This window comes from Vulpes vulpes, chromosome 15, assembly GCF_048418805.1.
Source record: "Vulpes vulpes isolate BD-2025 chromosome 15, VulVul3, whole genome shotgun sequence".
NCBI classification, from domain to species: domain Eukaryota; kingdom Metazoa; phylum Chordata; class Mammalia; order Carnivora; family Canidae; genus Vulpes; species Vulpes vulpes.
Window position 1 is genome coordinate 18,318,405 of NC_132794.1, and position 13,361 is coordinate 18,331,765.

Below are 13,361 nucleotides of genomic sequence, written 5' to 3' on the forward strand. Positions count from 1 at the left end.
AAAATGTTCTGAAGGCAACTAGATGGAGTTAACATCTAAAGGACTGCTAACAAAGATCTTTCAAGGGAGTAAGTGTATGCAAATTTAAGGAGGAAGCAAAAGACATATATCACACAGAGATGTATATGTATATTTCATGGTTTGAAATAGGATCTTAAATGAGAGGCAGCCCTAGTGAAACCCGAGTGGCTTTAAATCCAAGATCTGCCACTTATATTTCTCATTTTAAAAGTGAAGGTAATTACACTCCCTGAGCAATTGTGAATATAAAATTCAGAACAAGGAGACACACGTATGGAGGCAGGTAGTGTTTTAGTTTTCTTCCAGTTTTTTAATTGACACACAGCACTGTTTAAAGTGTACGGCATTAAGACCTGAAATACATGCATACTGCACAAGGATTACGACGGTAAATCAACATCTGTCACTGCAGAGTTTGTGATGAAAACTTTAGGATTTATGCTTTTAGCCACTTTCGAATACACCATACAGTATTGTTCCAGTCATCATGTTGTACATTACCTCCCCAGTACTGATTTATTATACTTGATGGGATGAGCACCGGGTGTTATGCTGTATGTTGGCAAATTGAACTCCAATAAAAAGAAATTAAAAAATAAATAAAAATAAATTAATTTTATCATGAAAAAAAAAAAAAAAGGAAGTCTGTACTTCCTGAGCACATTAACTCAATTCCCCCAGGGAAGGTACGGGGTGGTGGGGAGGGCGGCGGGGTGTCAATGCCCGGTATTTGTCCCTTAGCTGCTGCCGCCCCTTGGTGGTGGTGTGTTCACATTGCAATTCGGAGAGGAACGGAAGAAGGCATGGTTGCTAAATTTGTAAACGTATGCTCAAGTAGAACCACAGCAATCGCCAACTTTGAATAAACAGCATTACCAGACGTCACCTAGGTTATGCTTGCTTCATTAGCAACAACGTGCTGGTATGGCATAGGAATTAGACACTGCGCTGGAACTTCCCGCAAAGGCAGTCAGTCATTCAACACTTATCTACCCAGAACCTACTGTGTGCCTCGCACTGCTCTGGGCGCTCGGGGTTAGAGACAAAAATTCCACCCCAGTGAGATAGGGAAACTGAGGGACTCCATGAAAATCTGCTTTTTGCTCCTTTTCCTGCTTTTTTTATTTTAAAGATTTTATTTATTTATTAATGAGAGACACAGAGGGAGGTAGAGACACAGGCAGAGGTTCCATGCAGGGAGCCCAATGTGGGACTCGATCCCGAGTCCCCAGGATGACGCCCTGGACTGAAGGCGGCGCTAAACCGCCGAGCCACCGGGGCTGCCCCCTTTTCCTGCTTTTATTCTTATTAGGCGCTGCACCCCCCACTTTATGCATGCCTCATAGCACAAATAGTATGTCTTTGTAAGGGACAAGGAACTAATGATTTCTTTAGGCAACACTTATTCTATTCTGTTCTCTCTTTTTTTTAAAGATTCATTCATTCATTCATTCATTCATTCATTCATTCATTCGAGACACACACAGAGAGGCAGAGCCAAAGGCCGAGGGAGAAGCGGACTCCCTGCAGGGAGCTCAATGTGGGATGCATCCCAGGACCCAGGATCACGCCCTGAGCCGAAGGCAGATGCTCAACCACTGAGCCACCCAGGTGCCCCTGTTCTGTTCCGTTCTATCCTATTCCATTCAGGTGAGAATGGCGAGGAAGCTATCGTGGAATTCCAGACCACCGGAGCTAGAAATCTGGACATCAAGACCCCCCTGGCTGGAAGGAGTAAGACCTGAGTCCTCATCTTTGTTCTAACCGGTTCCTGGATGCCTAAGAGGACACCGCCGTCCTCAGTAAAAACTCCCAGGTCCCAAGCTAGGACGAGGCTCTCTCTTTTCCTTTCTGAGTCTCCCAGACACTCGGCCTGTGCCCGCACACTCTCTATACCTTCAACAAACCCCGCTTGCCCCACCTGTTGCCTCGATTTGACTTCTATCCTGCACGCACCAGGCACCCTCGCAAGAGGCTGGTCCCGCTGTACCCCTCTGGGTCTCGAGGCCTGCCTGCCAGCATCCCCAGGATGCCTTTAACACGCTCTCTACCCTCTCGATATACCGCACAAGCGGATCTACTTTGTAAAGAGCTCCAGGGCTTGCAGAATTCCCTTCAACGGCCCAATGAATGGAGAAACCTGGTGCAGGCCACTTGCCCCCCTAAAACCCCTAAGAACTTGCAAACCCCAGACTGAAGAGGTCATCAGCGTGACCGGCCAGGCTAACCACGAAAGCAAGAGTCAGTGGAAGCCGTCTTTCCCCAGTTTTTCTTCTTTTTTTTTTTTCCCACTTTTTCTCCCCAGAAATATTCTTTGCCGGGAGCAAGGGGTTCGCCCAGCTCTTTGGGCTCGAACCCGTGGAAGGGAGGAGGGTGAAGGCGCGGGTCGGACTCTGCGCCTCCAAGGAGGACGCGTAGTTTCCCTGCAGAGCCCCCGGGGGGGGGGCGGCCGGTGGTCCTGGGGCGCAGCATCTCTGGGTCACCTTCCCCGCGCATCGGAACTACCCCAACTCCGGGGGCGCGACCTCTCGCCACTGATCTTTTCTTTCTTTCTTTCTTTCTTTCTTTCTTTCTTTCTTTCTTTCTTTCTTCTTTCTTTTTCTTTCCTTTAATCAATTTCTTTCTTTCTTTCTTTCTTTCTTTCTTTCTTTCTTTCTTTCTTTCTTTCTTTCTTTTTTCTTTCTTTTTCTTTCCTTTAATCAATTTCTTTCTTTCTTTCTTTCTTTCTTTCTTTCTTTCTTTCTTTCTTTCTTTCTTTCTTTCTCATTCGTTCATCCATCCATCCATCCATCCATCCATCCATCCATCCATCCATCCATCCATCCATCCATCCATCCATCCATCCATCCATTTTTCCCGCCACTGATCTTCAGCGAGGCGCAAACGCGCCCCCTGCAGGCGGCGCGCCGCCGCGAGCGTCGGGACCGGAACAAAACTGTCCTACGGAACGCGAGGTGCGTGCTCCGAGTTTCCGGGGAGGAGGGCAGGAGAGGAGCCGCGCGAGGCGGTCCCTTCCGCAGCGAAGGCGGCAATGGCCGCGCGGGCCTGGGGGCTGCGCCTCGGGCGGGCCGCCCCCGGTGGCGGGCTTGGCTGGAGTGAGTTTCCGCGGTCCGGGGGGCGCGGAAAGCGAGGCTTGAAGGGTTGTCTGCTCAGTGGGAGGCCCCACGGGGCGGGGCGGAGGAGGGTCTTTAGGTCCCGGCTGTGGCCGGCTCCGCGGCCTGAGGTTACAGACCTCGGGGCGCGGGGGCTCCCGGGGCGGCGGGAGGAGCTTAGGGCCCCTGGGGGCGGGGGGGCAGCCCGCGGCCGGGGCAGCCGCGTCCTGGTTTTCCCTTCGGAGCGCCCGTGCGGGCTGCGTCACGTGCTCCCCGATGGAGGGTCTGGAAAGTCCGCTCAGCGTTTCTCGCTGCAGACACTGACCGTTTCGGCGAAGCATCCCCAGGGGCCTGGAGCTTCGCGTCCCCGGGCCCCTGCCGGGCGACCGCCTTGAGCCTCGCTCCGCTTCCCAGCGACGCGCCCCGACTCTGCTTCCTGCTGCCTCCCCTCGTCTCCCTGTAAAGTATCGATGGGAGCACGAGAGGAACTGGCGGGCGGGGGCACGTCCGGGGGCGAAAGGAGCAAAAGCTGAAGGAAAGGTGTGGGTCCGGGCCCGCCGCGGGTTTCTGTCCTTTGTGGCATTTTTTTTTTTTAATTTTTTTTAAATTTATGTTAGTCACAGAGAGAGAGAGAGGCAGAGACACAGGCAGAGGGAGAAGCAGGCTCCATGCACCGGGAGCCCGATGTGGGATTCGATCCTGGGTCTCCAGGATCGCGCCCTGGGCCAAAGGCAGGCGCCAAACCGCTGCGCCACCCAGGGATCCCCCTTTGTGGCATATTTTAATCATCGATATTAGAAAGCGGTTTCAGGTTCATCTGCGAGCGCGTTTTTTTTTTTTTTTTGCGGGGGGTGGGGGAACCGCATCTTAATATTTCTGTGGCCTCCCATCCTGCCTGTCCTTGGAGGAGGATAGGGCGGGCTGGGGTAACCCCGGGGTGTTCTTCGTTCTTTCACTTGTGTGTATTTCTTGTACCTTTTACGCAGGATGGATAGCAGCATCCCCAGCGTCTCGCCTGTCACCGGCAGAAGTGATAGAAATGCGGAATGACCTCTTTAATAAAGAGAAAACCAGGCAGTTATCGTTAACTCCTCGGACTGAGAAGATCGAAGTCAAGCACGTTGGGAAAACGGACCCTGGCACGGTCTTTGTGATGAACAAAAACGTTTCCACGCCTTACAGTTGTGCTATGCGTGAGTAGCGCATCGGGATGCAGACTGATGCAGACCTGACCGCTTCCGTGAGCTGTGCGGAGGAGCGGAGGAGCGGGCTCGGGGGAGGCAGGGCCAGGTTCTTGCTCCCTGAACTCTCGGAAGTTCTCCTGTATCGAGCATCGTGCTCTGGGTTCACTTGTCACTTTAGCTTCTGAGGGTCCTGTGGGCCTTGACAGCTTGGTACCGTAATGCACAGGTTGTCTTGGGACTTGCTTGAATCTGGCCAGGTTTGAGGGGCTATGTTTGTTTCAAGGGGAGGAAGGCTGAGGTGTTATTACTCTGTTTTACCTATCATCTATCTATTTATCATCTATTTATCTATCATCATGAGAGACAGAGAGACAGAGGCAGAGACACAGGCAGAGGGAGAAGCAGGCTCCATGCAGAGAGCCCGATGCAGGACTCGATCCCGGGACCCTAGGATCACCCCCAGGCCGAAGGCAGGTGCCAAACCACCCAGCCACCCAGGGCTGCCCCTTGACCTTTTTCAGACAGCGCTGGGGTAATGGGAGCAGTCACCATGTGGGTCTCATCAAAGGAATTAGGGGCTGAGGAACTGCCCTGGCCTTGGATGACCAGCTTTTTTGGCCTCCTTTTCCTTTCTCGCTTTTTATGGCCTAACTTAAATCTTACCTGCTTACCAGTCACCTCACTGTGTGTTATGGTTTTTTTCCTACTTATGTGTGAGTGTAGTAAATGTGTAAATGGATGCATGCATGGGGCGAATGTGATTGGGGCAACGGTATGTGTTGTGTTCATAGCTTCAAGGAGATAAGCTCTGTGTGATTTGGTGTGTCAGTGAAGGGAAGGGAGGGCTCTCTTTATGTATTATTTTTATTTTTAAAGATTTTATTTATTCATGAGTGACACAGAGAGAGGCAGAGACACAGGCAGAGGGAGAAGCAGACTCCCTGTAGGGAGCCTGATGTAGGACTCGATCCCAGGATGCCGGGATCACCAACTGAGCCGAAGGTGATCGCTCAGCCACTGAGCCACCCAGGTGCCCCTGTGTATTATTTTTGACCAAATGCTTTGATAGAACTGGTAATATTTAAATTTAGGAAGCTTCCAGAATAGATGTATACACCAGCATGCTCACTTATGCATGACTAGCCGCGTTGTTTAAACTTGGAAAACTCAGTAATAATTCCTTTTAAGTAATTAGCAGTTTTAGTTAAAAGTTTAAGCCAGTCTGCACTCTTGATCTTACCTTAGTCTGGTACTTACAATTGTTGTTTACTTGTTTGTAAACATTTATTGGACAGAGGAGGATAAACAAAGTGCAAGCCCTAAGGAGTTTTATACTCCTTATTTCCTACTCCTTATTTAATACTTCTTATAGTTCTATTTCACATGTGGAGATGAAGCCTTTGAACCACCCTCAGCATGACTCCTGCGCAGACATTCGCTTGTCATTCATACCTCTGATCATTCACTACACTTTTGAGTGCTTACTGTATTACAGGTGTGGTGCTAGGTTCTGAATGTACTAATGAGTGAACAAAAAGAGACATGATCCCCTCCGTAAGGATCTTAGATCCTGTACCTGTAGTTTCACCACTTCTGTGAGTAGCTATGTACTTGAAAAATATCTAATCAGGGTTGGAGTTGGAGTGCATTCTGGTCAAAGAACAGACCAGAGCTGATTGGCTTATATGTGAATTCATACTAAAAATTAAAGACCATTAATGGTATTTAACTTGAACAGGCCATGTTAGGGAAGTAACAGGAGGTTTGGGAGCAAGACCCCAAACCCATTTAGACCAGATTTACTATGGATGTATGTTTATATGTTTTTTTTTTTTTTTCACCTAAGTTGTGTGTGCTTATATCCAAGTATATTCATGATGCTGTTCTCATAATATTTAAGTGTAACTCTTAGAGCATTGTTTTACTCTTTAATAATTGACAGATTAATTTGAAATTACACTTAGCCTTAATGGTTTTTGTAAGTGTTTTTGGGAATTTTGTTAATACATTGGTTGTGTTGGGTATTACTTATTATTGGTTACAGATGTAATATATAAGACTTTTTTCTCCTGAAGGAGGTCATTGCAGAATCTTGCTTTTCTGTTGTTTTATCTCTTAATGTAGCACTTAAACATGTGATCTTTCACTTTGGGTTTTGTTAGATTTAGACCTTCAACCTATTCTTCTAAATTCCTAGATTTAAGTGAGTGGTACTGCAGGAAGTCCATCCTGGCTCTTGTGGACGGACAGCCTTGGGACATGTATAAGCCTTTGACCAAATCCTGTGAAATTGAATTTCTTACTTTCAAAGATCCTGATCCAGGAGAAGTGAATAAGGTATTTCTGCCCCTATGTTCTTTTTTTTCCCCTCTAGTTTTTTTTTTTTTTTTCTTCTTCCTCTTTTTATTAAAATCTATTTGCTGCAGAGCTTGAAATGTGCAGATATGGCCAAGGTCAAATGTTGTAATGTACTAGATAATCAGTGTTTTGCTTGTTGGTTAGGCATTTTCACAATTCAAAATATCCTTGAACTTGGCCTCCTTTCTTTGTATTTGGCTTTGAGAAGACGATATACTTTGTCTTTTACATCCATGTCTTTATTCCACTAACATTTATTGGTTACTCTATATTTCATTGCCTCTACTGCTTGAATTCAACCTTTGACCATTGTCGGATTATTTCAGTAACTTTTTAACCATCTGCCCCCACCCCGTATTTTAATACTAGAGACTTCCTGAGTAGTACTGTAAGAGTTTTATTAAATGACACAATCCTTAGTTGTGTCACTTTTTCCCTACCCGGTAACTTTCAGGAATGACCTGAAAGGTTTTCCCATGCCTTTCCAGGCCCTGTGTGATCTGACCCAGCTTGATTTTCGAGCTTCACTTCCATGGCTTCTTTCCACTTCCTCTTTGCTCTGGGCATATTAGAGGACTTGATCACTAATGGTTTAGGCTGTGTTAGCCTCCTGGCTTTTATTAATGCTCTTCTTCAACTTTGGGTATTTTCTTCCTACTTGTTATTTATTTATTTATTTGTTTGTTTGTTTATTTATTTATAAGATTTAATTTATTCATGAGACACACACACACACACACACACACACACACAGAGGTAGAGACACAGGCAGAGGGAGAAGCCGGCTCCATGCAGGGAGCCGGACGTGGGACTCGATTCTGGGACTCCAGGATCACGCCTTGGACTGAAGGCGGCGCTAAACCCCTGAGCCACCTGGGCTGCCCTCTTCCTCCCTTAAAATCCTGTTTTTCTTTTATAGTTCAGTTAAAATATCTGTGGAGTCTTCTCAGTTTCTTCTTGCCAGAATGAATCCCTTTTTTCTTTAGGGTAGGGCCTTACAACACTTGGCTAATATCTCTGGATACAGTATTTTAATATTGCCTTGCAATATGAACCGTTGAATGCATTGGATTCTTGGCTCTGTGAAGATAGGGATCATGTCCCTTGTTGGACCTAGTCCTTGACATACATACAATAGGTATTCATTACAAAGAGGTTGTAACGAAACCCTTAAGAAAATGACAGGATAATAATAGCTAACATCAAGTATTATGTGTCAAGCACTGTCTTAGGTGATTTATAGGTATTGACTCATTTAATCTTCATAAAAATCCTATAAAAATAGGTATCGTTATTCCCACTTTCCAGATAGATAAACTGAAACAAGAAGAGTTTCAGTAGCTTCAGTTTAGGGAACCGTGGAGCCTGGATTTTTTTTTCTTTTAATTTAATTTATTTATTTGTGGGAGACTCAGAGAGACACAGGCAGAGACACAGGCAGAGGGAGAAGCAGGCTCCATGCAGGGAGCCTGATGTGGGACTCGATCCTGGAACTCCAGGATCATGCCTTGGGCCAAAGGCAGGTGCTCAACTGCTGAGCCACCCAGGCGTCCCTGGAGCCTAGATTTTAATCTAGGCATTCTGACTCGAGTTCAACAGACATTAAAAACATTTAAGTAGGATAGATGAGGAAGTGCATTTTGCTGCTTGTCTTCAAGGCCTGGGTTTGTACTTGTTTTTCGTGTATGTTATGTGGTTCTATAAGAAACATTCTGGAACAGTGTCTGCTACACACAGCCAAGTGATCCCACTCTTTTAGTCCTCAGCTGTGGTAAAGAGCTTATGAAAGTCAGGTGCCCATATGGGACATAAGATGGGCAGGTCTGGTGCAGGTATGTGTTTCTCTTTATGACTCAAGGTCATTGTGTGGATACCCATATTAGGCATGTCCATGCATCAAAATGCTAGTAAAGAAAAGCCCAGTTAATAGGTTGCTTTGCTGTAAATATGAATAACTTGAGTTATGTGCTATGTGATGTTAGGTATAGGGTAGGAGTCATAAATTGAAAGTTGAGTTTTCCTTCTCAATTACATATGGTTTAAACAGGTTTATATCTATCTATCTATCTATCTATCTATCTATCTATATATGTATATATATATTTTTTTACTCTAGCACAAGTTTGTTAACGAGATACCTTTATCCTGGATTAAAGATAAAGTTGCTACCAGATAGTAAAACTATCTGTTACTTGATAAACATTATAATATCTGATAACTTGTGCAGAAACTGCCAACATCACAAGTTGGTGCTTCGTTCTTTTGTGCTTTTTGCATCATAGAGGTAATGTTGTGGTCTGATGTTCACTATTACTACATGCTGAGGATGAACAGAGAAATAGTTCCTAAGTCAAAAGTTAACCTAAATTTTAATATTGAAGAAACTTTAGTGAATCTTAATATGTATTTTGTTTGTGTGTATTTTATTTTTCTAGGCTTATTGGCGTTCTTGTGCCATGATGATGGGCTGTGTGATAGAGAGGGCATTCAAAGATGAATATGTGGTCAGTTTGATCAGAGCTCCAGAAGTTCCTGGTAATGTACACACACACACACACACACACACATTTTGGTAATTTTTGAATAGCTTGGTACCTATTTCTGATACTTTATAGAGCTTTTTTTTCTGAGCTTATTTCTAATTTTATGTAATATAAATTACTGTCACTTATATTCCATTTATAGTGGGTAACGTAGTCATCTTATTTAATTTTTGGAGGTCAGTAATTAACATAATAGAATTCAAGGAGAATGTGTTTTTTTTTTTTTTTTTTTTGAATATGAATTTCATGTAATTACGTTGTCTTGGGGTTTGTTTCCTATCACTTTAAGCGTGCATTTCCAAATTGAGTTGGAGGAGGAGGAAATGAGAGTATAAATAGAATTCTGGAGAAAGCTGTGTTTGGGTGGCACCATTTCACCAGAAAATGGCCATGACTCTGGAGAGGGACACCATTTGGGGGAGATGGGAGAGTTTACACTCTGAAATTTTGATATAACTGGGATTTTGGGTCAGTATGTGTGGTAGGATTACATTTGTAATTTTTTTTAAAAAGATAGAAACATTTGCACTAAAAATATTTAAAAAGCTCAATGATGATTCTAAGAACAAAACAAAAATGAAGACGTTTAGAAGACATTAAAAAAGAAATTCGTTTCATGTCCATTTATTCATTCATTACATATTAAATATCTTACTCTTTTAGAAATTTTATGCCTAGTAATTATTTGAATATTATCACCTATAGTGACAATATTCTGGAAGAAAATATGATTGTTTAAAAAAATACGAGTGATTTTATGTTCACAAAAGGTGAGTTAGTTTTTTGGGAAGGGGAAAGTTGGTAGAGCTCTGGCAAGAACTGGGGTAATGGTTACAGTTTTATAATTTGTAGAGTTGAGAGAGATTGGTTGCTAGCCCTTCATTTTATGGTCTTAAATATTTAATTGTTGCCAATTAGTAATTCTGTGACAGATTTGATTTTGCCTTTCATTTTGGTTGAATTTACAGTAATCTGTGGAGCCTTCTGCTATGATGTAGTTCTGGATAAGAGACTTGATGAGTGGATGCCAACAAAAGTAAGTATAGTGTTTGGAATATTAATTTTAGAATCTGTGCCTTTCTTTGTTAGAATGATTCCTATTTCAGTATCGTTGAATGATACTGCATGTTGAGGATATTTATTTATTTATTTATTTATTTATATTTTATTTATTCATGAGAGAGAGAGAGAGAGAGAGAGAGTGAGAGAGGCAGAGACACAGGCAGAGGAAGAAGCAGCCTCCATGCAGGGAGCCTGACATGGGACTTGATCCCGGGCCTCCAGGATCACGCCCTGGGCTGAAGGCAGGCGCTAAACCACTGAGCCACCCAGGGGTCCCCCATGTTGAGGATATTTAAAAGATACTACTTACATAGCTATCTATCCGTGTTGTGCTTTTTCAGTGTATTCAAGATAGAGGCAAATGAATGGGGGTATTCATAATGTGGTCAGTTCTATGCAAGCTTTATAGCCTGCTTAAAGTACTTTCTTCCTGGTACTGTTCATTCTGTTTCTTAAGATAGTAGTTTTCAAGATGCCCAGAATATAAAATACAGAAGAAGCTGAACCACCTTGGTTGATGTGGTGGTGGGAGGTCTGGAGCCTCCTTACTTTCTTAGATCCTCTGAGCATAATTTGGAAACCACTGCCCTAAACCATTTTAGCCTGTTGCATACTGTGAGATCTCCCTATGTACGAGGGAGAAGACACAAGTAGACAAGTAGAGTGAATTAAGAATCAGACTTTGACAAAACTAACCCAAATTGCAACAAACTAGACTCTTGGTAAACGGTCTGGTTGTGTAATGAGTGTTCTAGGTCTAGGAATTGGGTAGCACCAGGGACCTGGCTAACAAGGACGATCTAAAACAGATGCTCTGTAGGGAGGGTGTGTTGATGACCTTGAGATGTTAAGCCTAGAAATTCACTTTATGACTGGGGAGAAGAGGCAAATGCCTGATTCTTAAGCAAAACTATATGTTTTACAAATTAGAAGTCTGGAGATCAGAAAAGGAAAGGTGGTGTACCATACCATTTTATCAGTGGTACAGTGTATATTTTTTTCACATTTTAATCTCTGAAAAAAATGTGTCTTACAGTAGCTAGCATCTTGTAATTGGTAGTGTTTTTTCCTTAGTGGTACATTTTAGATTTAGTGAAATATTGTAGTTTCTAAAAGCAAAATTTTGGAGTCCGTGCAGATCCAGGTTTAAATTCTGGCTTTGGAAGTTATTTCTAGTATAATCCTGTTTAAATTGCTTAATATCATGAAGGAGGAAGGAGAGAAACAGGAAGGAACAAAGAGAGAAAAGGAGAAAGGGAAGAGAGTAGAAAGAAAGGTGGGGGGCCACAGGGCAGGGAAGAGACCGAACTCTTTCTTCCTGCTCTCTGAACTTGTGTCAGTTTAATTTCTGATATGCCCTCAAATTTAAGAAAGGATTCTCACTTTATTGGGGGAGTGAAGTAAAAACTAATAAGATCAAGATTTGGTTCTCATTATCTATGAAACTTGCTGCTTCCTTATCCTTTTTTTTTCCTTATCCTTTTTTTAAATATAAAACTTAAAAAAAAAACATACTAGCTAATTGCAGGCACCATGGGGTTAGGTGGACCATTTAGAAAAAGTGGTAGAGAGTTACATTCAAGTAACAGTTGTATAAAATCATGAATGTGAATTTATTATAAATTGTGCCATTAAGAATGGAGAAGAGTCATTTCATGCAAAAAAGTCTAATAGGAAGTTTATGGAAAGAATTTTCTTACAAAAATTACTTGCGTAACAGTGCTTGGCCTATTCTGTATTAGTAATGATTTATAATATGAAAACTTAATTACAGTTTTTATTAAAAGCCTCATAAATATTGTTAATGTGTATTAATCAATCATTTTAATTGCATAAAAGTGGCTTTTAATTAAATGAGAATTTTTAATATTAGATATATGCTGTATTTTGGGCAGGGCCAATGATGACATTACATTTCCTGCTGAAACTTTCTGAATGACAATAATTTTTTTCCTGTGCATTTAAAAAAGCGTAGTTTACAATGTAAACAAACGTTTGTACTTTTATTAGTATTTCCAGTTGCGTCATTGTTTTAATAAACATTTATGAGGTTGTATAACTTAAAATGTTTAAGATTTCTTTGTAGGATTATCTTTAATAACTATTAATATAGGCTGGGACCTTAATTACAAGTAAATTACAAGTTTCATAGTTTATAGATTGGGATAAATTGCTAACCCTACATTTTATGGTCCAAATATTTAATTGTTATAAATTAATAACTTTCTTTCCTAACAAATTTGCTTTTGCTTTTTCTTTTAGTTAGGTTTATAATATTTAGCTTACAGTTTTATCTTATCTGCCTTATGGAGAAATGCTTTTACGTTGTTACAAAAAGTTAATACTTTCATTTTGAAGGAGAACCTACGTTCCCTCACAAAAGATGCTCGTGCTTTAATTTATAAAGATCTTCCATTTGAAACTCTGGAAGTGGAAGCAAAAGTGGCATTAGAAATATTTCAGCACAACAAGTAAGTGTTGGCTTCTTTGGAAGTGAGATTAAACCTCCCAAAATTATATGTAATGAAGAAAATAGTTCTTCAGAATCTTTATGTTTAATGTGTATAAGACACTTTATTTTTAGCTTTAAGATCTCTTTTTCTGTACCAGCCTATTTACTGTGATTCATCTTATTATTTATTTCACGGAAAAAACCTCTCCCCCCCCACCTTCAGTAATTTTCTTTATCTTATTTCTCTGTTTCTTTGGCCAGTTCTTCACTTTGTAGCAACATCACAGTGTGTTTCCCCTTTTTCCTCCCATCATGAAGTGATAGAATGTATGGAACTGTATTATTTTTTTTCATTTGGCAGCCTTTCCTTCTCATCCTCCTGCTCTTTAAATGACAAGGGTGAGACAGAGAATGCCAGTTGTCTGGAGGGAGCTAACTGCCCAAGTTTAACATTCATAGAGCCGGTCTTAGTCTTCTGTACCAGAATTACCCACCTGGTGGATTTTCTTTGCCAACATTTTAAATCCTCCCTGGGTCCTCAATTCCCTTTCCCACTCAGAAAACTTCCAATTTACCTTCTACTAATTGTAACAACATAAACTATATTTTAACATTAATCTAATTGAAATTACAACTAATTAGGGAAATC

General features: G+C 42.1%; 1 protein-coding gene across 7 annotated transcripts in view; it reads left to right on the top strand.

Annotated features, from left to right (window-relative positions):
• The window catches only part of MRPL39 (mitochondrial ribosomal protein L39), a 47,499-nt gene that overhangs the window by 23,440 nt on the left and 10,698 nt on the right, over nt 1-13,361 (top strand). For 2 of the 7 annotated variants that reach the window (XR_011997680.1, XM_072740899.1), the window contains exons 1-7: nt 1,145-1,755; nt 2,895-2,975; nt 4,100-4,306; nt 6,495-6,634; nt 9,091-9,190; nt 10,167-10,234; nt 12,619-12,731. Coding sequence is in view for 6 of the 7 variants with exons in the window: in XM_072740899.1 (XP_072597000.1) it covers nt 1,404-1,755; nt 2,895-2,975; nt 4,100-4,306; nt 6,495-6,634; nt 9,091-9,190; nt 10,167-10,234; nt 12,619-12,731 (1,061 nt within the window). In the remaining variant the exon portion in view is untranslated. The other 5 variants (XM_072740902.1, XM_072740900.1, XM_072740901.1 and 2 more) reach the window with 5 other exon arrangements.